At 38.2% G+C, this 25759-nt stretch overlaps 2 protein-coding genes across 4 annotated transcripts in view; both read right to left on the reverse strand.

The window, feature by feature from the left end:
• LOC114153275 (phosphatidylinositol-binding clathrin assembly protein-like) overlaps nucleotides 1-18472 on the reverse strand; it is a 33202-nt gene extending 14730 nt beyond the window's left edge. For 2 of the 3 annotated variants that reach the window (XM_028031684.1, XM_028031683.1), the window contains exons 1-6: nucleotides 17568-17697; nucleotides 7415-7557; nucleotides 3748-3823; nucleotides 3271-3373; nucleotides 3091-3184; nucleotides 2828-2939 (exon numbers count right to left, since the gene is read on the reverse strand). In XM_028031684.1, the coding sequence (XP_027887485.1) occupies nucleotides 2828-2939; nucleotides 3091-3184; nucleotides 3271-3373; nucleotides 3748-3823; nucleotides 7415-7557; nucleotides 17568-17697 (658 nt within the window). Of the gene's footprint in view, nucleotides 1-2827; nucleotides 2940-3090; nucleotides 3185-3270; nucleotides 3374-3747; nucleotides 3824-7414; nucleotides 7558-17567 lie in introns of all 3 variants that reach the window. The other variant, XM_028031682.1, reaches the window with a different exon arrangement.
• A 2490-nt stretch (nucleotides 18473-20962) lies between these two features.
• On the reverse strand, nucleotides 20963-24809 carry rab38c (RAB38c, member of RAS oncogene family). Its single transcript, XM_028032565.1, has 4 exons — nucleotides 24362-24809; nucleotides 23868-23998; nucleotides 22201-22338; nucleotides 20963-21456 (listed from the first exon to the last, which is right to left on the reverse strand). Exons 1-4 carry the CDS (start codon nucleotides 24552-24554, stop codon nucleotides 21298-21300), a joined length of 621 nt encoding a protein of 206 aa, XP_027888366.1. The 5' UTR covers nucleotides 24555-24809; the 3' UTR covers nucleotides 20963-21297.
• Nucleotides 24810-25759: the final 950 nt, after the last annotated feature.

The raw sequence follows: 25759 nt of genomic DNA on the forward strand, positions 1-25759 counted from the left end.
CACAAGAAAAATGAAGAAGGCAGCCATCACCACCTGGTTACAGACACAGTATAGAACTTTTCATGTTTTATCAAGCAACACTTCATATTTTATTGGGTTTATGTGGCAGACAGTGGGGTATATAATGTCAAGAAAATCCGAGCTCATCCCACTTCCCCATGCTGGAGATTTTAGTTTAACAGTAATAATAAATAAAGTTATTTTTAAAATGAATCACTCAAGTGACATCAGGGCCCAACAGTAGACTTAAGTGTCAATAAAATGAATCTGGTTGTGTGTGTTGTTTTTGTCTCATGCAAACTTTGCTTTAATTCTACTTTTTTCTATCTAATCATAAGAAATCATAGTCAGTCAGAGAGAGTCATTAAACAGGAAAAGCAGGTTTCCTGGAAAAAGAGGAAGTTTCCAGCCTGCAGATTTATAAAAATAGTTGAGACTATTTCTTAGTTTAAAGCATGAAAGTTTTAAAGAATGAAATCTAAACATTATTAGTAATTGGATAAGATTCAAAGTAAAATACTTATATTAATATTGATTTACTTGTAATAATACTTACACTTACATTTGTGAGAACACTTACAAGAAAAACAAGTAACTGTAACTTTGGTATTAAATAATTAGAATCATGGATTATTCTTGGTTTCTTTTCAGAAAAACATCTGTAATAACTCACATTAAGATTATAATAAATATAATTAATAAGTTATAGTTATAAAATTATAAATGAATGATAAATCAGAGAAGCTAAAGAAAATAAATGTGATATAAATGTGATTTTGACATTGAACTTGAAATGGTGTAAAAAGGTGTAACTGCAATTAAACATCACTGATATGTTGGAGGTAGATGGTAGGTGAAAGGTTGTGCAGGCAAGGGACACAGGAGGTTGAGCAACCCTGAGACATTAGCACAGACATCAGGACATAATGTCTGTAAGACAGTGATGGATATGAGATCATCTGTCTAAGCAGTCAGCCAATTAAACAAGCACAGCAACAGTGCTAGCCAATGAAAACGCACCAAAAGGTGGATAAACCCTATATAAGGTGGGTGCAAAAGAGGAACCGTTCGTTGGATCCTCCGGGCAGCTTCGAGCCAAGATCGAGATGGACAAAGAACTCTGCAGCTGAAGAAGAGCCGGGGCCACGGAGCCGAAGACTGTCCTGCACATGGAGACCAACCCGTCAGGCCCACAATCTGTGGCTTCGAATCGCACTTCTCTCATCGGCTGGGTTCAGACCCCAAAGACAAAGATGAAGACAAAGACAAGGAAGAAGAACTGGTGCCTTTTTTTTCCTGCCAGCACCAAGTCCTGTGTGACCTCAGCATCCATGCGGAGAAGAAGCTCATCAGACCTACAGAGATCCCTGCCTTCGCTGATCAACTTCTTCCTCCTGCTGCGACACCTTCTTCATCATCAAGCCAGGTCTGGGGTTCGAAACACCAAACTCCGTCCGTCTCTCTCAAAGGTTCCCTTTTTTAGTTCTCAGTGTCAGCAGTAGGGAAAGATAGACTAGATGATTGATTTTACTTATTTGATTATTTCTGCTACTGAATTAAGCTGTACTGACCCTTGCAAAAATGCCTTACTAATAAAATATTTAGCATAAAGAAAATCTAAAAGATGTTGTGGACATTCAGTTAATGAGTCACCTTAAAGTTCTTTGATGGTTGTAAAATAGCTGTGATGTTTGATTCTGGAGAGGAAGAGGTGGAAAATGTTTTTAGGTTGCTGGTAGCCCATATTTAAAACATCATCCTTGGGACTCGCCCGAGTTACTAAAACCTACCTGGTTCAATAACAAATGCAAGTTGTAAAATAGAGAACGAGCGACCGTTAACAGGTGTGCTCTGTGAAACTAGTTGGCTGTAGGCTGCTCAGTCTGGCTAATTCACAGGGGGAAGAAGGGTGGGACACCTGGATGTAGGCCGTCAGATAACCAGGCGAATCGTTTCTCGAAACCAGCTTAAACAGAGTTTACTTCAGTTCTGGACAGGGTAAATCCCAGCAGATTTAGGAAACTCAACGGACCCGTTAGACGGAGAGCTGGTAGCACATCTCCCCTCTCAGAAGAGGAAGTACGAGAGTGAGAGAGTAGAGACAGAAAGGAGGGGGGGGTGTTGCGCAACAACAATAATTGTGAAGTGGATTGAAAATGGCTCATGGTTTTTAACTTTTTGCACAAATGAAGATCTGAAAAGATGTGTTGTGGTCTGAGTCAATACATTGTAGAACCACCTGCTGCTACAAAACCCTCTTTTTTTTAAACTTCTGGAGATCGAAATTCTTGCTCATCTAAAACAACAAGGATAATCATTATTATCATGGTAGGGATTTGAAGGTCCTTGATTTGTGCTGTCAAAGTTAAACGAGCTGAATGCAAATATAGGACACACTTTTCAGATTTTTCTTTGCAAGGAAACATAACAGAGAACTTACAAGGTGTTGTTTTAGGATTCATTTGTTGGTTAACTTTGGTTTAATATGAGAGGAAAAAGCCACAGTCTCCTTCTTTAAAATAATGTTATTTAGAAAATAGAAAAAAAATTCTTATCAAAGAAATAAGCTAAGATGGGGGTGTAAATTACAAGGTTGGTATCAGTTTTAAACACAACTACTTTTAATGTCACAAATAAGTAATAGCTATTTTGGGGGGGAAAAGTGGAAAGGAAATGGGAATTGTTTACAAGCACAATGTTGTTTTAATCTTTTAATCTTAATAGAGTTTTAATTGAATTTTAGATGAAAGTTGCAAATAAAGCAACTGGCTAAGAAGAATCTAGTCAAACTAAATGAATTGTGTGTTTCAATGTGTTGTTGACTTACCCAACATGTTGATGACTCCCTCATTGTAAGCAGCAAACAACCGTATGGAGTCCTTGAACAGCAGCATGAAAGCTGTGTTGATCACGCCATTGGTCAGTTCGTTGGAGTTTGGCTGTAGAACAGGAGGAAGGAAAATTAAAGTATTCACACTCAAAGAGGTTGAATACAAATGCAAATAACATTTCAGGCTTATGATTTTACTGTGACAAGATGTGAAAAAGACAAAGGGCCGGGGATATTTTCACAAGCCACTGTTCACAGACCTGAAAATCTAGAAGTGCGTCCAGCTGGTTCTGTATGATGGGCAAAGTCTTGATCAGCTTCTCTGTGTTCATGGTGCGCATCACACCCTCAGCCCTGAAACACACACAGAAATGGTGAACAAAAGAGGAACGCCTACATGTGCTGCGTGCGCCATCAGTTTGTTTGTGCAGGAGGCGTACCCTCTTTTCATCTTGGTGAAGTCCACTGCGGCTAGTCTATAAGACATGGATTTTTCATTCAGATATCGGCTGTAGCGTCTGATGAAGGTTGACATGTTGTATCCTGGAGAGAAAAGCGTTAGAGACCGATTACATCTTATTGACGTCCCATAATACCTTCTTATTTTCATTTTTACATCAGCTTCTACTTCACATGTAAAACCAGCTCTTGCTTTTTACTGCTTTAGACTTATTCACTTTCTTTTTTAGCTTCTGACTATCTAATCACACATTGAGCATTGTTTCAGCTTTCAGCAAAATTCAGCACCTTCCTGTATCAAACAAAGAGCTCCTTTTTCAGCCCCAAATCTTTTGAAATCGTCTCTGAATCCTGGCGTATTGACGGTGAAACAGAGCCAGAGAGAGTCCGACAGAAAGCTGTTTTGTCAGACATACAGCACTGCTGAGTCTACAAACAGTCAAATGGCATTAAATCACCTTGTAGTGCAGCCTTATCTAGAAAGTTGTTGAGGTTGAAGAGCGTATTTCTGGAGGCAAGGTACTGCATCAATCTCTGATGGAGGAAAAACAGACAAAACAAAGAGGACAAAGTTAGTGATTTATGTCGTCCTGCTGCCTGGCAGTACAGAGGTATGTCCACCGAGACGCATGAGCAGACGTGGTTGTCATGAAAGAAGCATCTCTGTGCAATCAATTTAAAAAAAGTAAAAGAAAACCCCCCAAAAAACTTTAGTAATATTTTAAAAAATAAATAAATAAAAAACTCTGGTGAGGAATAAATCAGGGCATTCTCACAATTAAAATGTCACACATGAAGAGAATATTTGACATCTGCAAGCCCCAGAATTGGCCATGAACTGCCAATATGCCCAGTTCTGGCCAAACGAGAAAGTTTACCATGAAACAGGCTGCAAGAGGCTGCAAGAAGTTACCAAAACCCCAAAATGTATCCAGGAAGCCTACAGCAGGCACTGTACGGTTACATAAAGCTCATGTTTCCAGACCAATCAACTCAGAGAGAGATAAAGACCAGGAGATCAGGAGTTATATTCTTTGGACAGATAAATAAAACTAATAAATTACTGGAGGAATAAAAGAACCCCACAGGTAGAAGAGTCATGTTTTAGGATGTCTGTCTGCAGAAAGGCCCGGTCGGCTCGCTATCATGAAAGTCATCATGAATTCAGCGGAGATCTTTGAAAAATGTTTAAGCTAAACTGGAACTGGACCCTGGAACAGAGCAATGACCAAAACTTTCCAGTAAAACCACCAAGAACTGGTTAAAAACAAATAAATGAAAACCCTGAGATGCTTTTGGGAGTTGAAGCAGACTCTGCAAACATCTCAAACATCTTATTAATAAAACATCTTATTAATAAGGTAAACATTTATGAGGTATCCAGATTTCTTTCCCAACTGCACATGATGCTCTGGTTGGATATTCATATTCTGGTGTGTCTTATCAACTATTAAACAAGCTTGCCTTATTTGAAGCCAAAAGAAGTTTTCATAAAACACAGCATCAAATTTGTTAAAAATTGTGTTCACTGTGGAAGTGGCATCTTTTTTGAATTTGTATTTTTTCCTTTTTTTTAATATGTAAAACTTATTATTAAAAAATCTCCCGTGTCTAGAAAATGGCAGGTTGCTCTCTGACCAGCGAGCTGCACGTTACTTGATTTTGACTCTTAAAGAAGATCAGTTGACGCCCATTGGTACACACAAAAGGTAATTCTGTGTCACAGGAAAAATGACCCTCCTAAGCCTTTTTACCCTGGATAAAAGCCCATTTACCCTGTATTAACATGCGCTTACCCAGGCTTGCTGTGTCACATGACTAATATGCTAATATCTTAAATTATGGAGACAATGAAGTCTTACTGCCTCCACTGGTTATCTTTGCAACCTCTTTTTATCTCAGCAACATTTCAATAATTCATAAAAGGCATGCAAATCATCCAGTGTGGGTTTAGTTTAAAAAACAGGAAATTAGAGGTTTAAAAATAACGACTCTATGAACTCTGGTAAAGCTGGAAAGGAAAAGATAATCTAGTATTATTATATTTGTTTTGTATGTGTATCAGTGGAGTATGTTGTTGTGTTGTTGTTTTAACTCTGCATTTATGTTTGGTGAAATCTACAGGGTGACCCAGGAGTTTGAAAAAATTAACATCTTCTGTTTGAAAAAATAAACACCCTGTGGGATTGCAAAATTAAACAACAAGCCTGCAGTAATCAGGCCAGCTGCTGTGTTACAACACAAGAACTGCATAGTTAAGATAATAGCAACTAATTACACGTCACACAAAGGTGTAGAGATTTAAAATGTTGAATCAGCTAATGCACTATTTGCTCAGAGCTGTGAGTTTTTTTCATTTGTTTTCTATGCCTAAGATCTTCTTTGTCAGTAAGTTTGGTTTTAATTTCTGACAAAAAAAAAAGGATTTTACAGCAGGTAAGTTACAGATTATGATGGCCATGTCTGTGCATGTACAAAAGAGGAGTAGTGTCTGTAATTTTTTAGAATTTAAAAAAAATGTTCTCAATCTGAAGGTCACATTTTCACCAAAATTTTCACTGCTGCTTGCGATAAAAGAGGAATTTATTCTTTGAAGTTTCACACAAATTTGACCAGGAGTAACAATTTTTCTTTTTGCCATTTTTAAAAACGGGTCCAGAAACAAAACCTCATAACATGAGCACTGCTTAAAACTGTCCAAAGTAATTGAAATGAATTCATTAACTTATTAATGTCTGTTCAAGCAACTTTGATAGTGTGTTTTTAATATTAAAATTAAATTCAATGGGCAAGAAATGTTTATTAGCTCCAAAAATAGATTTTGGTTTATTTTATTTGAGTTTTTCAATATGGGTTGAAGACATGATTTTCCTGCTTTCTTTTCATCCGAGGTTTTGTGGCAAACAGCAATATTTTACTATCAAAACTGGTTCATTTAACATTCTTTCATTCTTACAGATGATCCTTTAACTTACCAGCAGTCTTAGCCACTCACACCATTCATCCTCCACTCCTCGGAGTAATACAATTAATCTTACTTTCCTAAATCCCATCTCTTTTATACAAAGCAATTTCACTGTAAGAAAGAAGGATAGCTGTCTGATTTTTAGTCTGTAATCTTCAGTGATTTCTGTTTCTGCAAAACCAGTCAAAGAAGCCACACTCAGACAGCTTAAGCAGCCCTTAAAATGTCCAAACCGTCAGGTCACTGAAAGCTTTGCTGTTTGCATGCTTTTAGAGAGTCACCACCCTGCCGCATGCTTTCTGTCTCATCTGATCTCAGCTGCTCATCATTCAATGTGTTTGATGTTTTCCTCTTGTTCATCGTGTAGAACGAGCAGCAAAGCGAGGCGACTTATCACACCGGCCACCGAAATGTCAGCGGGACGCTTCATCGGTCCGCGTTGGACACGAGGAAGACGTCCCTCTGAGAGACGGCGAGAGAGCTGGAGAGATGCTGCAGCTACCTGCAGAGCAGCAAGTCAGGCTTTTTGAAGGAAAGTCAATAAGATACGATCTCATCCAAGAGCCTCAGCTAACACACACAATAAATGAATGCAATGTTTCTTGATGAAAAGAATGTGTTCATTACTAACTGCCGTAATTACGTCAACAAAATCACAACTTATGCAAACAGGTTATTGCATCTTGTTTTCTTTTTGTCTTCTGACATTTTTGTTTGCATTGTAGTGGAATTGAACAGGATATGCATAAAGTTAAGGGGGTATAAAGTTTGGAAGCTATTTATCAAAGTCTAATGCTATGCATTATAAAAGCCTTGCACACTTGCTTACACTTTTGAGAGAGACTGAATTTGAAAGAAAATATGACTTCTACAGAAAACATGTTAAGCCCCACAACGTTTTTATGCTAAAATAATTTTAGAAGTTACAAAAATTGAGAGGCGTATCATAATTTGGAAATAGCTTGTGAAATAGGGTTCATTTTAAACCCTATTTAAAATGAACAAACAACGGTTAGTCTGGTGGGGGCCAAGTAAAGCCTGGTGGCCCGCCAGGCTTATTATGCACAGGGGGGAACCCTGTTCTATAACTTATCCTTTCAAAAGAATAGAAGAAGACAATCTGCTGTTCTGAGCTCTCTCGATCGATGTGTTTAGCTTACCTCGCTGCCGTACATCATGAGGTGGTGTGTGGCGATGAGCGCTTTGAAAACCACAATCCAGCTGTTGCTCGTCGTGCGCTCCAGCAGCGTGTCGGCCAGATGGGGGATGCTAACGTTCAGCTCATTGGTGCAGTGGATCAAGTCTGAGGGACACAGAAATAAAAACAAGACAATCTACCGTGAAACAGTCTGAGTATGTAGAAAAATGGAGGCAAAAATATTGCTAATTTTTCTAACGTAAAATTTAAAAATCCAATCTTTGTCTATTGACTGAATGAAGAGAATCCTTTGATAAAAACATAAAATGAATGTCATCCAATTCTTGTTAAGTAAATGCAATTATGTTCATAATTCAGTTAATCTGTAATGATCAGTGTCTAAATAATGTTGAGTATTACTCCATACCTTGTTCCTTCAGATATGTAAAAGTGCATATAGACCCATTTCTTTTGCCAACTCTTCAAAAGGAGAAAAAAAATCAAGAGAATACACCATTCAAATAAATCAAAACCATGTTGAGGTTTGGGTCACCAAATCTATGTATGGACAGTTATGCTTTGTCCGAAAAATGCCTTCTCTGTCCTGCCATCACAAACATGATCACAAGAAGTTTAGCTAACTCTACTGGGCAATGTGAGCTTTGATCAGGCAAAGATTCAGATTGAGCTTTTCAGCAACAAACATCTGAGGTGTTTCTGCTGTTAAACAAAGGATATGAGCATAGAAAAGCTCATAAAGTGCAACATTAAGTTCTGCTTCAAAGTTCCTCGGAACATTGTTTGTGTCCATGGCCTCATAAAATCTTTGAAGCACAAGGACACTAGAGAACAGAGTGCATAAGAAGGGGACAAGGATTCTGCAGGATCTCGAGATATTGTCCAAAATGGTCAAAGATCCTTTTCTCTGCATCCTCCAACCTTGTGAAACATTTTTTTTTCAGGGTAAAATTATCCTATAGTAATAAAATATGAATTAATTTGAATGGTGTATTATCAGAAGTGCCAATAAATGTGGAGAATGCTTTAAATGAATGTGAGTAAAAGCAGCAGCTATAAAAAAACATAAATGTATATCTTTGGGGAGCCCTGAATCAATGGAATAAGGAGAGCCACTGAGATTCACATCGACTGCTGCATTCATTTTCGCCGACTCAATAACTGCACACAAATCTAATAACAAAGAAGAGTTTTAATAAGAGTAACTGTGTTGGCAAATGAATCAGAACAAAAAACACATTTTTCACAACCCCATTATGTAGCTGCACAGCTTTCCACCTATTCAACTGAAATGTTTATAGAGCAAGCCGCAAGATCTCATTTGTTCCATTGCCAGACACATGTTTTAACAGATAGTGAGTAATGAATGAGAAATTTTCTCTGGAGGGTCCTTGTTAGTTTGGCTGAGATAAAATTCATCTGTCTGGGGTATAAATTTTTCACTTTAAGGATATGTGAAGCACATATCAATGGGGTAAGAGTGTCATGTGCCGGTTTCCTATATTGAAAGGTTTAATAAACTTCAGGAAATGTAGGAAGATAACTGGCTGAAGAGGGCATTTGGAAAGTATTCACACTACTTTCTCTGTTATGTTTCCTTGCAAACTTTAAGACTACTTAAAGTTTTGTCACATTACAACAAAGAAAGTCAATGTGTTTTATTTAGATTTTATAGTAGACCAACAATTGTTGGAGAACATTAGTGAACAAACATCTTGAAGACAACAACAGAAAGGCTAGGAAGAAAGTAGTGGAGAAGTTCAGAGAAGGGTTAGGTTATAAAATAATGTGTCAATTATTGAAAGTCTCACAGAGCAGAGTTGATGTGAAAAAGAAATGGTTCATCTGGAAACAGTCAGAGAATCAGCCAGGAGCCCCCTGGTAATTCTGGAGGAGAGGCACAAATCCACATTTCAAATAAGAGAAATTTTGGGCAGGATAATGATTGGTCAAATCTGGCCTTTAAATAATGGTAGCAAAAAGAAAGCCACAACCGAAAGAAAGCAATCAGAAGTCCCATTTACAGGTTTCCATTAGAGAGAAAGAAAGTGTTCTGGTCAGATGAGACCAAAACTGCAATTTTTGGCCTTGATGCAAAATTCTTTGTGTAGCAGAAAACTAACTGCACATCGCTCCCCATGCAGTAAAACTGAATTCAAACTGTTTTGCAAAGAATGGGCAGAGTTCAGTCTCTAGATGTGTAAAACTGGTGGAGACATACTCAAAAAGACTTCCATCTGTAAATATGATGGTTATATAAACTATTAACTCAGGCAGGCTGAATACAATTCATGCCTCATTCAGTTTTTTATTTGTAAATAAAATGTTAAAAACCACGCTCCCCTTTCTTCTCATCTCACACTTACAGACTGCTTTGAGTTGGTTTGTCGTGAAATTTCAATAAAATCCTGCAAGGTAGCATTACAAACATATAAAAAACTTCAACTGGTGCAAATACCTTTGCAAGGCGCTGTACAGAACATTTAAATTTTACTAGTCAACATAAAACTGGGTCAGGCTGCAGGAACTGTGGCCCAGATTCCTTATGGATTCTAGCAAACGAAGAATGCGTGGCATCTGTTAAAGCCCAGAGATTTACCGACTCCTTATAAAATGGCACAGGAGCATTTTGTGATCTTACATACACAGAGTAAGCTTCATGCCTATAAGTCAGCTAAGTCATGTTGTTCTGATTTTCTAATATACAGCAATAAAAAGACTGTGGATTTCATTGACTTAGCAGCTTATATTTCCGTGCATTTCTACAGTAAATGATGATAAACGGACTTTAAAACTGAGTAAATGAAACCAACTGAGGAGCAGATGGACAGGAATCATTAACAGAAGCCGTTAGACACAATGGGACCTAAGCCATTTAGAATTTGTCAAGTTACACATACATGTAAAAAATACCACATCCAAAACATGGAGGTAATTAATTAGTTGCCTGGAGGAAACAACAGTCCCAAGAGGAGAGATTTTGCTGAGTTATTGAGAAAATGTCAAACTGTTTCACAAGCAAACTCAGGTTATCGGGGCTGTTTGACACTGACAGCTGTCTTAGTATCTTCTTAATCCCAGGATGCAAAACATTCCTTGAGGGAACACACAGATGATAACCCACCTCAGGAGAAGCCTGTTTAGCTTTTTACCCCAGTTATTGGTGTGAAACCCTCCACACGAAGCACACACTCAATAATAAATAATAAAAAAAACATTAATTTTGTTTTGCTGACACATTTGTGTTTGACTGCTGCAAGAAAAATGAAGTCAGTCATTGTATGACACTCACTGTGCTGCGTACATGGCTTGACATTTGTCCGTTTAAAGGGCAAATATTAGTCAAAGGTCTGCACGCCTTCAGCGTCTGGAAGAATTCATAAAAAACAAATATGTCTTTAATACACAGCTCTGGAAAAAAAAAGTAAGAGACCACTTGAAGTGATCAGTTTCTCTGATTTCACTTTTCATGGGTATATGATTCAGTAAAATGAACATTGCTCTTTTATTCTATGAACTACTGACAACATGTCAAGCAAAAATTCCAAGCAAAAATGTTTTATTTATTTGCAAAAAATGAGAAATAGTCAAAAATAATTAAAATGATGCAGTGCTTTCAGACATCAAATAACGCAAAGACACGTTCATATTCATTTTAAAACAATACTAATGTTTTAACTCAGGAGGAGTTCAGAAATCAATATTTGGTGGAATAACCACCAGGCTCTCAATGTTGTTCAGTGCAGTCGTCTCTTTATTGATTCCAGAGCTGTATATATATATATAGTAAGAGTACCAATAGATTTAGATCAAATTTCCCAGTTTGATGCCTGCATATTTTTATTTACAGTTCTGTGAAAACATTTTTTCCCCTTAAAGATTTTTTTCCGTTTTTGTGTTTAGTCATGATTCTGTGTTTACAATAATAAAGCTGTGTGTATGTTGGAAAGTTTCACCCACACCCACTCCTGATTACAGCTGACTTGTAGAATCATGAAATTCCTTAAACAACCTGTTTGACAACATGACGTAGACTAAATAATCTCAAAAAGCAATGCATCATACCCTGATCTAAAGAAATTCAAAAGAAGAAGATAAATAAAATCAAGGCATCAGTCTGGAAGAGGTAATAGAATCATTTTTAAGGATTTGGGAGTCAAACAGTGAGAGTCTTTGCCCACCATCTATGATGGTCTCTGGCTGCTTTGGTTCTTCATCACCTGAACTACTTTCAGAGATGAATAGATTATAAATTCTGCTCTCTACTATAAAACGCTGCAGGAAAATCTCGCCATCCATTAGTTCTGACCTTCAGTTCAAGCATTCGTTGTGATGCACTAAGACACAACAGCAAGTCCAGCTCTTATTAGCTCTGAACAATCTAAAATCAGTACAACTGGCAATTAGGTGAAGGGAGCAAATATTTATTTCTGCTCAAAGCCAAGTTGGTTTGAAAATGTCCTACATCTTAAAAACTGTTTTCATATTTAGGTAGAAATAGTTTTGTGTCCATGGAAACATCTGGTTTCTGTTTTCGCTCATATCGTACTTTTCATGCTAAAGCAGACAGCTGTTTTCTGCTCTGAAGCTCTGATGCACAGCCTGACCAGTCTCATAGAGACAAAGTTGACAACTAGCCGCTGAAGCGAGTAGATAGCTGCTGACACACCACTTATTTCCCCAGGGGGGGTGATCCAGGCTGAAATCAGAGTAAGGAGCGTGAAATCTCCAGGTATCCAGAAAGGCAATTTACTTTCAGGGTTTATTTAGCAACTTTTCTGCAGAAACTTTCAAACTGAAATGTCTATTTGAAAGCTTGTTATGATTCCATTCTGTCTATGCTGTTCAGTGGTCCTTCTGGCAGATATTTTCATACATGATAAAAAAAATCAGAAGGGATTTAACCACCGATATGTGGCAGTGCAAACAGCCAGAGGGAAGCAGTATTGATTCTATGGTGGCCAACTGTTACTACTGATAACCCACAGCGCACATTGGAAATCATATAAATCAAAAACTTGATTAAAAATGGCTTTGATGTTATCAGTGTCAGACGGTTGTCTTTTCAAAATTCATGTTTAATTCTCTTTAAAATGAAATAGAAGGCCTTGGTCTATGAAAGGTTTCTGCTCATAAAGAGACTTACTGTAAAAAGCCATAAAACTTCATTCAGTCTGCTTTAAGACCTTGGCTTTAGATGGAATGAAGAAATATCGAGGGTATGAAATCTACTGAAAAGATGAGGTCATTAAAATGACACACAGATGTGGGAGTAAGTGGAGCCAATTTAGGCACCCTTGGCTGCCTGTGAGGCGAAGTGGCGTCATCCACGGCGCTTTTGTTCTTCTTGGTGATTTTTTTTAGCAATCGGGTTCAAAGAATGGAAAAAAAGAAAAGGCAGTCCTCACCTTTTCAAACCCATGCAAAGGATGTCCGAATCGTGTTAAAAAAAAAGTATCACTGAAAATTGCTGAAAAATACAAATTATAGTTTGAGTATTTTTATTTATTATGGAAATATGTCCTACATTAAATCGTAATTATTGCTTCCTCTAAGGTTGTTACCACTGCTGTTAATGCTTTATAAGCTGTTATTACACATCAGACAGCATTTGTTCTTTTCCTGTAACACCTTAAAGGTTACAGCAGTCTGGGGACTGGAGGAAGGTTGAGCTGTCTGCCTGGTAAGTGCAGCTGTGTAGGTTTGGTCAGACTGTTTTGGATCATCATACTGCTCAAATACCCAATTTCAATTTTCTAGTGGATTTTTATTAAAAACATCCTGATATTTTATAAATGTCATGATGTCATGCTCTCTAAAAAGGAGCATAGGACCTTTGGCCCAGAGCATTATAGGTTCTCTGCCGTACCTAGCAGTAAGCAAGGGCTACTTTCTGTTACAGAAAAAAAATCCAACATTAGGATTATTTTTAAAATTACAATTAGATTAACTATTAACACTCAACAATACTAATAAAACTAATTTTACTTTTTTTTATTTTGTCATAAAGCTCTAAAAATATTTTCATTTATTTATACTTTGTTTTTTAGCCACTCTTCAAAATGGCAAACACAAGACAGCATGCCGCTCAGGCATATCTGTACCTGCAGCTGTGGCCATGAAAGAAAATCTCATTCTTTACTTTCACACATAGTATGATCATGTACCAAACTGTACTCAGAAGGATGAATTAGACAAATGTTCAAATATAACCCAGAATTTTTATGTTTATTTTTATGAGTCTTCTCTCCTTCCAGCTCTAAAGTCTATTCTACACATTCGTTTTGTCTCGCTTTCTGTTCTCATTCCTGCCAAGAGCTTTTCCGGGCTGTTCCATTATAAAGTGTTGCTTTTTAGAACCTTGTTTACCAGGTACTTCAGGGAAAAAAGGGAAAAAAAACTAGAATGTAGTGATGGCTGCACAAAGAGAGCATGGATATGGTTTAAGTGAAAATGAGGAGCTGACATTGCTCTCATATGACTCAGAGTCTCCTCCAGAGAAGTTTTGTTGGGTCTTTATTCGCTCCGTCGCCAAGGTCCCTCAGCCAGCCGCAGGTTCAGAACCACTGACCTCCTCATCACGAATACATTTCCTGATGCCTTGAACATTTCACGCTCTGCATGCTACACCCTGCCTTATACAAGAGAGGCCCTCCAGTTTAAATAGAAAGTATCTCACAGAACAAAGCTAAACAAGTAAGCTAGGGCAGATTAATGGAACAAGAAGTAGTTTCCTTTCAGTACAATAAAAAGTCTCATGTATGCTTTCTTTGTGGACCGTTCTAGGTGAAACTATTTTGTCCTTGAGAGCAGTTACATAAAATCCATTGTTGAAACTGTGCAAGCTTTGCTTTAATTTTCTGAATACTCCCACTCATGACAGGCACTGGAGTGGGCAGCCTTCTGCAAATTAATATCGGCACAGCTACAGAGTGCTTGAAGATTTGCCAGAAATAAATCTAATTACTTGAGGCACTTCGTCTGATATTTTTCAGAGTTTATATCAATGCTTTATTTGAAGACAAATATTTGATTACATGAATCAAATTCATGTAATCAAAGCACAAAGCAGAAATCTTCAGCTTCTACCCACAAAACAACCGCCTCCCAAAAAACACAGTCCACTTAAAACCTTCATAATTAGTTTGTGCGAGGCAGTGATTAAATCAAACAATCAGTAATTACTTATTGTTGCGCCAGTGCTTTTTGATGATTTTCAGTCAGTCTAATGAGTTTTTGTTTTTCTTTCTTTGTTTTTTTGTATTTAAATAGGGGCAAAGTAATACAGATGTCACAACGCCCGGTGGCAAACCTCCCTAAAGGGACCCACAATTCCCAGTGTCTCTGCTGTGGACATGACTGAGTAATGCGCTGCCAGAGTTGCCGGCTGACTGGCTGGGCATGCAGCTGGATGACTGACTCGCAGGCTGTTTGGATACTTGCCTCGTGGTGTCTCTCCGGCTGATTTATCCACATTTTCCTCCAGATTAGCCATCTCACTCTTTTTGTTCACTTTCTCTCTTTTTTTATCAGTCTGTCCGACCCTCAACTGCGTTGATTGGATGTGCTCTCTATCGATTACGTCAAGTGATTGTAAAAAAAAAAAAAAAAAAAAACTTGAAAAGGCCACCTAACCTAATTACAATCACTGGTAAAACGTACATGCAGGGGAAGCCACAGTCAATCAGGCAATCTATGTGCAGTGGGTGACATGGCTTTCTGCCCAGGGCGCCGTGGCCTGCAGGGTACCAAAAACTAAAAAGCCCCCAAAAATACAAGTATAATTTCTATAATTTATTCACTGCCAACTCAATCATAATGGGCCCTCCTTTGATGTAAATAAGGCTGAAACAAAGAGTGGCTGATGATGCTGAAGTTTCTATCTGATTGCATCTTTTGTTTCAGCACTAAATCAAAAGGCTATTCTGGTTTTTTTAGGAGCTTTGGTTGTTTTTGATCCTCTCTGGTTCGACATCATATACAGACTGGTAAAACCTCAGAGACGTTTCGATTGACAGAGTTGTGAAAAGCACTATATGTAGAGTATGCATGGTTGATATACAGTAAAGTTCTTGGAAAATACTAAGATATCACAGTATTTACACAGAAACATTTAATAAGAAAAGAAAACAAGGTCTAACTACTTTGATGTATTTTTTAAAAGCTGCTGAAATACATTCAACATGTTCTTATTGTTTTATTTTGACACCTAAATTTGTACTTTTTGGTTAGAATACAACTCTATCTATCTATCTATCTATCTATCTATCTATCTATCTATCTATCTATCTATCTATCTATCTATCTATCTATCTATCTATCTATCTATCTATCTATCTATCTATCTGGTTTATTAACCATTTGTTAGCCATTCTAATAGCCATATTTTAAAGTGGTAAGTATGTTAACTAAGTTGTTGACACTATAAACCATGACTATGCAGCTATTATATATTATATGGGGCATTGGTCACTTTTAACTTCACTCTCACCCTTTAAATAATGTACAAGTCTGTAATAATCAATTATGAGACATTCATAGCTTATTTGATAACTGGTTAACTATTTATTAGTCAAAGAATCTTTTGTACTTCTAAATGTTTCTAATAAATAATGTGTTATAGCTCAGTATTAATGGTTTATGATTAATAGCTTCATTAAATGGTTTATGAACAATTTCCAAGCCATTTATATAAGCAGTCATATCATAAAATTATAGGACTATCCCAATAAAGGGCTTGTGAAACCATGAACTGATATATATTCAGCCTTTGTGAAGCATTATTGAGCGGTTTTTAAAAGGCTACAGGAGATTTTGAGGAGTGGTAAAATATTGGTCGTTGGCTGCCCTCTATTCCACAATATTAACAGTTCATAAAGTATTCACAGATTCATTAAAAACAGATTTATTACCTATGTGTTACACATTTTATAAAGGAAGTCTTAGTATGTTTTAGCAGTGATTCTTGAGAAGAGGGATAAAACAGGTCCTATGGATAAAGCACAAATTTGAATAAAACATGCACAAAATATAATTTTTTCAAATATCTGACTAAACTAACTGGGCCATGTGAGCAACAACAATGTATGTTTTCCTTCTCTTTTCTGAGTATTTTTTATTTTAAACATTGTGGTAGGTGGATGGTGTCTGTAAAATCCCTTTTCCCGGAGCAGAACTCAATACATTATAATAGTTTAAAACAATTAAAGGAATACTGAGATAATATATTATGACAATGAAGTATAAATATTCAAATAAATAATTATAAAAGTATCAATAAATTGAATTAAAAATCATTTTAATATATTTTCCAACTCAATTGAAATTTGTCCCAAGCTTTTGTCAACACCGTCAGACAAAAAAAGAACGTAAAAAAATCAGGCATTATTCTAAAACATTACATGAGATATTTGTATACATAGACTGAGGAATAATTTTTAAAAAATTCTGGGAAAATTTAAACCCATTTTGTCCCACTTCTCAAGAATCACTGTTAGCTAAGTTTCATAATAAAAATCTCGTGTTTTCATTTTAAGGTAATAAACAATCAGTATTTCTGCTCTCTAACGCCTCTTTTTGTAACCAACAGCAGAAGTGAAGCTATTGTGCGTTCAGGACTGACAGCAGGACATTCATTAATGATGAAACCCCTGAGGACGCAACAGTGAACTTGAATGCGCGGTTGTGGAAATGAAGAGGAAGATGTTTGGTGATGCTGCACGATAATGCACATTATGTACTGAAGTGACTCCAGGGGAATGTAGCCTAGTGCTGCATGCACGCTGCTGCTGCTGCTGATAGTGGCGTTAATAATGGATAGGCCCACAATATAGAGCGGCTGGTTGCAATGTGATTAGCCCATTCCAGAGTGGCCTATTTCCCCAGAATGACATGCCCAGATAGTGCCCTGCTCCCTCGCCCCTTTATTTAAATCTTGCGCTGATGATGCTCAAGCTCATTGTTGCGTGCGCGCTTTTGGCCCCCGCACATCCCAGACGCAAATACTTATTTCTAATAAAAACAGGTTGCAAACATAACCCGGCCGAATGCTGTTTGTACAGACTGTCCTTTGTGAGAGAGCGAGAGAGAAAAGGTGCATGCAGGCTATTCTATGAGCTACAGCAGCTAGGAGCAGTGATGGCATGCTTTCAACCTACAGTCAAGGTGTTTCTTCTTGGGTCCGCTGACTTCATGCGTCGTGGCCTTGCAGACGGCTTTGCTGATGGCAGAGCCGGTCATGCTGTGCTGCGCGGCGGCGATCCGGTCCGTCAAAGACTGTCCCGACATGTTACAGTGGAGGAGGAGGAGGAAGAGGAGGAGGAAGAAGAGGAGGTGGCGGAGGAGGTGGTAGTGGTGGTGTTGGTGGTGGTGATGGTCGAGTCCGGGTGGGGGGAGCTGGGGAGGATGATCAAAATGTCTTTAGTGGTAGGGAGGAGGGTAGTGCCCTCTGTGAGAGTCAGGAAGAAGAGGAGGAAGAGGAGGAGGAGGAGGAGGAGGAGGAGGAGGAGGAGGAGGAGGAGGAGAGAAGCAGCAGAGTACACCGACGAGGATCCGGTGGGAGAATTCATGCGGCGGCCAAAAAAATCATGTAAAAAATGACAGAGGACAGTCACATTCAGGCAAAACGACGAATGTAGGTAGAAATCTGCATAAAGAGCTTGCTGGCATGCAGTGTAGCCAGTGCACAGTGAGCGATCCCTGAAATAGATGCTGCCCAAAGGCTGGGATGCCGGTGGCAGGGTGCGTCCGTGCCAACGCCGAATCCGAAATGTCCCTAATCTAAAAACGGACGGTGATTAGTAGTAAAATCTGCGTGGCATCCACTGTGAGCGACGAAACGACACGAAACAGCATTGTCCTTTCCTTCCCAGCAGTCTCCCTCTTCTTGACCCGGTTTCTCCTCCAGAATCAAAGCGATCCGAGCGCAAACACCTCTCTGATCCCCACAGCACCCCGCGCCGGCTGCACCAACCTCAGTCTCTTTCAGTCTGCGCACTGAAAAAAGGGGAGTATTTCTCTCTTAAAGGTTACCGATAGGCCAATTCGTATCCCCCCCTCAATTATTATTATGTCAGTCAAACCTGTGTGTAAAATGGCAGCACGTGAATCAGGTGACGGAGAGGGAGACGAGGGCGATTGGGCAACTTCTCGGGTCTGGGGAGGGCATCTTAAAGCAGAACCCAGTTGATGAGGCAATTATCTGCTGTGGTCACCTTGCTGAGCACTGATGCCTCAAGACAAATCTAAATACAAATCCATTATCAGAACAAGCCCCACCTTTATAGTTAAGGAGCGTCTGTCGCTTTAAGTTGTGATATATCCATGCCAACATATTGTTATCATTTAGATTAGTCATTTGTTTTAATTGTTTTTACAGTGTGTGTCCCCTTAACTAGCAGCTTAATTTGAAAGGTGTTGTATGGAAATTCAAAGATATCATGCGAAGGAGAATTTCTTTTTGTTGCAATTCATTCTGGTATTTTTCAGTTTGTCTGACTGAAACTGTAAAACGGTCTGGAGCACTGCAGAGAAATTACACCTGACCAGTCTCGGTCTCAGACCAGCACTTGACCAAAGGTGTACTTTTTGTTTTTCCCTCAGACAGAAGGTACCGGCACATTGTTTCTATCATGTGCTTTGTCTGTTTTCTATGTTGGCACAGGTATTGCTGCCTTACCTTGGTGTTTATATGTTTTTGTCTTCAATAGAAAGTACCCCTTGCTTTGTTTGTTATATCTAAATATAAGTAATATCTAAATATGTTATTAGGTAATAGAAAATCAAGTGGATCAAATCATAACATGAATTTGTAAATTGTGATATGATTTTTTGTAGGTTTTGCTCAGCTCAACTCTTTTGTATGTTATGTTAAGTTAAAGGACCAGTGCTTATGCTAGTATATGAGAGAAGTTAGATGTTCACATCCTGTCCTTCATGAACATCTGGTTGGGTTGTTTTTAATAAAAGAGAAGCTCTGACTCTTCTTTTTATTTGGCATGAAATTGGTTTGGGTGAGTCTCAAACCCAGTGTGAGTTGGAATCCCTTCAGCATAATTATGTTTTCTCAGTTCAGCCTATTTGTCGCTGAGGCTCAGAGGCCCTTAATATCTTCTGACCACAGAGATGAAGCCCCGTTAAGTCCATGCAATAAAAAATATTTTTTTCATCTTTTTTCCATCATAAAAGTTTCATTTAGCATACACGCTCTCCAAGGTCTCTCTGGGTTTTCTTCATAGCATTAGATATAAAAGTGAATTGTTTTTTTCAGGTGTTTAACTACCTATTGATCTTGGAGGTGTTTTTTATGTCTAGGATTGACAATAATTAAAAATATATGGTTGCGGACGATCTTTAAGCTCTCACACTTTATCCTGTTTTGTGAGATTTTATTGAAGCATCTTGTGATTTATGGAGAGATCCTAAAAACACAAAAGACACAAAAACAAGGATTATTTTTCTTTGGCATCTCCACAAAGAATAGAGACACACATTTGTAATTTTACAAATTGATCCAGGAGCTCATTACTGGGTGTGAAGTAAAATCCAAAGCAACATGTAATAGAAAACACTGAATTTTAAATAACAGTCAAAACACGCTGGCACGAAAGCAGACAGGTTCTCTTTGCTGATTTTAAAGAAAGAAAGAAAAGACTCAGATTTGGGAAGATATTGATTTTGTGGTTGTAAACAACAACTTACAACAACAATGGTGCAACAGTTTGACAGCAAGTCAGCTCTGGCATAGTTTGCTGTTATGTCTGCAGCAAAAACTCGCCTCTCCAAGGATGTTTGTATTTTCTTTGGACTGAAGATGTCACTGACTAGACACGGAAACCACAATTACCTCTATTTTTATTTTGATCTTAGGGGATTGTTGTAAATTTTTCTCTGCTGAATAGAAGAACACAAGGACGATTCAAGCAGCGGATAACTGTTTCTAATATTGCACACAGGATTGCAGCTTCATAGAGGGAAAAGGCTGTCCTGCAGAAGGTCCTGCAGGGACAAGATATCTACCTTTGTCAAGATAAACAGAGACTGCAGCACTGAGATAATTGGGACACATTCAAATATCAAAAACACACAAAAAATCTGACTGAGAAATTCTTAATTGTTTTTCTTTTCCGATGCGGTTCCAGTAATAAGATATATTAAAATGTTCCTAATTAGACATTTTTACCTGAACAGATTAAAGTTAGTTTTTAAAATACCTTCCTCTTGAGCCTTAGCTCTGCTGCAGGGTGTGGTGAACCTGCTGCAGCCGTTACACCTGGCTGCACTCATCTAACCACGTGTGATCTGACGTTTCTGGGTTGAATCAAGCCACACCTGTCCTCCATCCACAACGGAGGTCTGAATTTTTTCTCCAAAGAATGTTGCAGAAGTGCCTTGCTGTAAAATGTTCAGAGAAGGTAATTATTTGAAATAATCACTTTTTTTCATCTTTCTAGCTAGTTAAACATATATATGTTTTAAAAATGTGTATTTGTATATAAGACTTCTTTTTATTTTCAGGGACACAGAAATCTAAAACACAAAATAGAATGACTGCTTCATGACCAGGCTGACATTTATTGTGTTAATTGCAGAAACCAATACAAATATTCAAACCATGAACACACATTGTCTGTGACACATGGCTCACAAACTAAATATAAGGTCAATCTCTCTGAGGATGTTCACATTTTATGTGTTTACATTTTTCTAGTTAGTTAAATAACAAAAAATAAAACCATAAAAAACAAATCTCTCTTGCTGTTTGTGCTCCACTTTATTTACTCCACTATATTGGAGTGTGAGCACAGCTTTAAATAATGTTCTTACTTACTACATGTAACTTATAAAAGGAACTGTTCTTTCAGATCTTTCTTCACTGATGTTATGTGATTATTTTAAACATGAAGAACAGTTTAAAGGACTCCTTGCGGTGCTGGCATATCCCGACAGAAGGATGGAGGTGGGCTCTCGCTCTGACACTGAGCTCTCCTCGTTGTTCATGATGTGCTCCACCAAACAGCGCACTGCCTCATCAATGTTTGTGTTTTCCTGATGGTCAGAACACACAAGCATTTGTAAAGAAATGTTCTTCTCAACTTATTTTGCATCATAAATGAGCAGAATGCTACAAAAAAGTTTATTTTTACTGGATTTAGTAACACCATAAGTTGGATTATAGAGGTTCAAAGAAAAGTATTTGGTGAATTTGCAGTTAGGTTTTTAGAATAATTCAGAATAAAATGTGTAGATTTTCAAAACCTGGATGTGTTACATTTTCATCTTGTGCTACTGCTAAGTCAAAAATGTTTTTTCCAGCTGTTCGAGAGCATACACAGCCCAGAGTTATTTATTTGCCAGTGACATTATTGGGTTTTAACAGTGAACTGTCTTCTTAACAATGACCATCAGCTGTGATGTCTTTCAGTCAGGTTTCTGTGCTCACCTCAGGATCCTGCTGTGAACCCGCAGTGGATGTTTCTGTCCTGATCTCACTGAGCTGTCTGCAGAGTTTACGGATTCTTCAACTGAAATGTTTTCTCTGACTTTTACTCTGATGTGATGTAATTCTTTAGACACATTGAGCCAGAAAGGGAAAAAACCAGAAGCCTGGACTTCATGCTACACTTTTCTTCAGTTTCTCTCTTAAAAACTGAGAAAGTAATTTGTGTTTCAAGCAAATCTTTTGATTTTATAGTCAGGTGCTGTTGCCTTAATAGCAATAGTGCACTTCTGCATTAAAAATCAGGATCATGGGTCTGGATGCTGCTGTTCTGATTTTGTAAGTGATGTTACCTTTGCAGAAGTCTCAAACCAGCCAACAAACCCGTTCTCCCTGCAGAAGAAGTCCAGTTTGGGCAGCTGACACGTTATTTGGTCTGACTTGTTGGCAAGCAGAACAGCCGGAATTGGTCTCCCATAGTTCAGAGTCACCTGAGGAAAGATAAAGATAAAAAGAACCTCACATTATATCTGCATCAGCTGCTATTTTATATCTAATATTTTAATGAGAACATGCAAAAACACTGTGATTGTTTATTTCAAAGTCAAGGCCAAAATACTCATCCACCTGTATGAGTATCTTTTGAACTTTTGGATTTTTACAACCATACAAAACAACTTTGTTTAAACTGGTAATTGTAATCTAAGCAGACAAAGATGACATGCAGTTTCACAAGGCTCCACCTTCAGGCCACTTTTATTCAAGGCTTGCCTGCGCCCCCTAGCTTAGATTATGAGATATTACAACATTTCTCACTACATGTACTTTGTCATCTCTTGACCAAAGTCCATTACAAATTTACAGCCTTTTAATTAAAAATGCTTTCCAATCAGGGGATTTGACCATATCACAGCATTGATACTGCACTGGTAAAGATTTTAAATGACATACAGCTTAAAAGGAATGCACCTAAAACTTCTGTGCTGGTGTTACTGAATCGTAAGAGTGGCATAGTTGGCTATAATGTACTAATTGGTTGACTGGAAAAGTGTGTGAATATCTTGTTCAGTGGAAAACTAGTTCAAATCTTAATCACCGGATCAGCTTTACTTTGAATCAATTGGCAATTGTCAGGTCTAAATACCTATTAGAGACAATTTAAACAAACACAGGAAAGACAAGAGAGTTAGATTCTTTGTTTCTCGCGAGGAGAACGGACAGAGATGTGCTTTCAGTTACAAATCTCCTACCGCTCTGAAAAACACATCTCCCGCTCCTCTGTCTTATTGATTTTAGGAACCCTATCACAGAGAGCACTGCAACTCTAAAAGGGTGGGGTCAAAGCATTTTAGTTGCAGTGCTAAATAACAATCATTAACTAAACACATGTTATCTACAATCTAAATCCTTCTTGCTCCAGGCACGGCGTCGAATGGGACACGTTGTATATCTTCAAAGCCTCCAAGCATGGCGTCGAAAGGGACACGTTGTATAGCTTCAAAGCAACGGCTTTGTAGCACAAAGAACAAAGCAGAGTTTCCTCTAGGGTTGTAAAACTCAGCCAGGAACAACTAACACCTCCATTTCACAGGGAGTCCTGCTGAGAATATCTGTCACCTCCCTCTTCCAAGGAGGGATTAGGAAGAAATCAGAATTAATGAACACACAGAAACATTATCTAAATGTAACTACAAGGCTACATAATACAACGAATATTTGATAATTACTAAAAATACAATTTATCCAACAGCAATGATATATCTGATTCCTCAAGGCTCCATTTTCAATCCGTTTTATTCAACATCTAGCACAGAAAGTTACTTCTATGCTGATGACACACAACTACAGATATCTGTATCACTGCATGATCACATTCAATTACATTCACAGATTTAGTGTTTCTATAGCATCTGAATTACCAGGAAAGGTCACTGTTTTTGTAAGGTCACAGATTGAGAGAGACACAGAGTGATCAGAAAAGGACACAAAATCCCTAATCCTAAAACTGAGTTTGACTCACCTTAGCATCTAGGTCATCCTTCCACTTCAGCACAGCCTCAAACGTGGAGGCCCTCGTCACGTCAAACACCACCAGTGCTCCCACCGCCTCCCTGTAGTAGACACGGGTCATGTTCCCGTACCGCTCCTGTCCTGGGACAAAAGAACAGCAAATCAGCTCAACTCCACAAATATCTGAGTGTGTGTGTGTGTGTGTGTGTGTGTGTGTGTGTGTGTGTGTGTGTGTGTGTGGGTGTGTGTGTGTGTGTGTGTGTGTGAGCGAGCCCATTTATTTTATGGTAGCTACCGTCATGCGATTGATATTATTGATTGATATTGGCAGACTGACTCATTGGGGAAGTATTTTTTATTGTTCCAATTTCTGACACAGTCACAAACAAAACAACCACGTTAAAGCACTTTCCAGTTTGTAAGTACTTGCTCTTAAATTATTTTTAAAATATCAGCTCAAAAGATTGCTTTTATTCTTTTTTGGTGTACAAAGCTGAGGCAGACCTGCTATGTCCCACAGCTGCAGCCGGATCACAGTGTCACTGTCCCACTGCAGAACTTTCAGCGCGAAGTCAACCCCGATGGTGGTTCTGTAGTGCTGGGAGAAGATCTGATGAACGTACCGCTTGATAATAGACGTTTTTCCGACACCAAGATCCCCGACAACCAGGACTTTGAAAAGGAGCTCCTGCTGCATGCCTGCAGCTCGGCAAAAACGACAAAAAAAAGGGGGAAATAAATAAATAAATACACAATAAGATGTTGAAAAACTTGATGTTGGTGACAAAAAGTCACGGAAAGTTGCTGTTTTTTTTCCTGTCAAATTACGAACAAAACATCACATCAGTTCGGTCTGCAGGAAAAACAGCGCTGACGGTCTGAGCTGATCATTTTAAGGCCAACCTATTATAACAGTTTGAACGCGTGTCTAACAGCCGACTAAGACGGGTTGATGGTGCATTTAAGAGCAGCTCGTAAATCTAGGGCTCAATCAGATTCTTTTCTTCAGTCTTTCGGGTTCCCTCTCCCCGACCCCCAATATAACAATTATTAGGGGGAATAATAACAATTTTATTTATATAGTCTATATATAATAGAAATTCTAACATCTACACATTTTTTCACCAAGGTGGGGCTTGATTTGTCAAGTTATAGGCAAATCCTTTGTCTATGTTATGTCAAAGGATTTATTTCAAACTTTTTTCTTTTACGTTTTTAAGCCTAAAATATGAAATAATGTTTTTGCCAACCATGAATTGTGTGTCCCTGTTTGTGCATTACGACATTCTATCCCTACAGTACCTGAATGCATCGTCTGCTTTGTTGTCAAAATACGAACTAGGAAGGTTACATCAGTCCACGCTGCAAGGAAACGAAGCGTTGCAGTCTGCTGCAAGCAGTGCCGTCACAACATTATATTTTAAGTCCGTGTCTAACATCTGTGTTAGTGAAAGTAAATGGTTACTTCAAGTACTGCTAGGAAATATCGCCTTCAGCCTCACTTCTCTTTCATGAAAGCGTCACGATTGACTTACCTGAGTACTTAAGTAAATCTACACTGTTTTTAGTGAAGTTAGCCAGTAGTTGTGTACATATAATTTCATCATGTCATGAAAACGGAAACTATTTAATTGTAGAAATTGAGTGAATTTTCATACATTTTCTGGTGACATTCCACTTCATTCTCAGTTATAACTTAATCCGTTACGAACAATACCAATACCAACAGTAGGACTGTTAGTAAAACCCTACAGTTGCGACACCAACACACGGTGCAAACAGTTCAAATAGGAATAAACAGGAAATATACACTGTTTAAAGTAGGAATGTGTGGTATTTAATTTTTGTGCACAAACATTAAAGATTAATTATCCGGTTATGTTTGTTTTTACATTGGGCTTC

This window comes from Xiphophorus couchianus, chromosome 11, assembly GCF_001444195.1.
Source record: "Xiphophorus couchianus chromosome 11, X_couchianus-1.0, whole genome shotgun sequence".
NCBI classification, from domain to species: domain Eukaryota; kingdom Metazoa; phylum Chordata; class Actinopteri; order Cyprinodontiformes; family Poeciliidae; genus Xiphophorus; species Xiphophorus couchianus.

What these genes read in the sequence shown, in the direction of transcription:
- rab38c (XM_028032565.1), bottom strand. Translation starts at nt 24,554, where the DNA reads ATGCAGCAGGAGCTCCTTTTCAAAGTCCTGGTTGTCGGGGATCTTGGT. An exon ending in GCAGCTGTGGGACATAGCAG is followed by an intron (nt 23,999 to 24,361) that starts GTCTGCCTCAGC and finishes CTTTTGTCCCAG; the next exon opens with GACAGGAGCGGTACGGGAAC. An exon ending in GGTTTGAGACTTCTGCAAAG is followed by an intron (nt 21,457 to 22,200) that starts GTAACATCACTT and finishes TCTGACCATCAG; the next exon opens with GAAAACACAAACATTGATGA.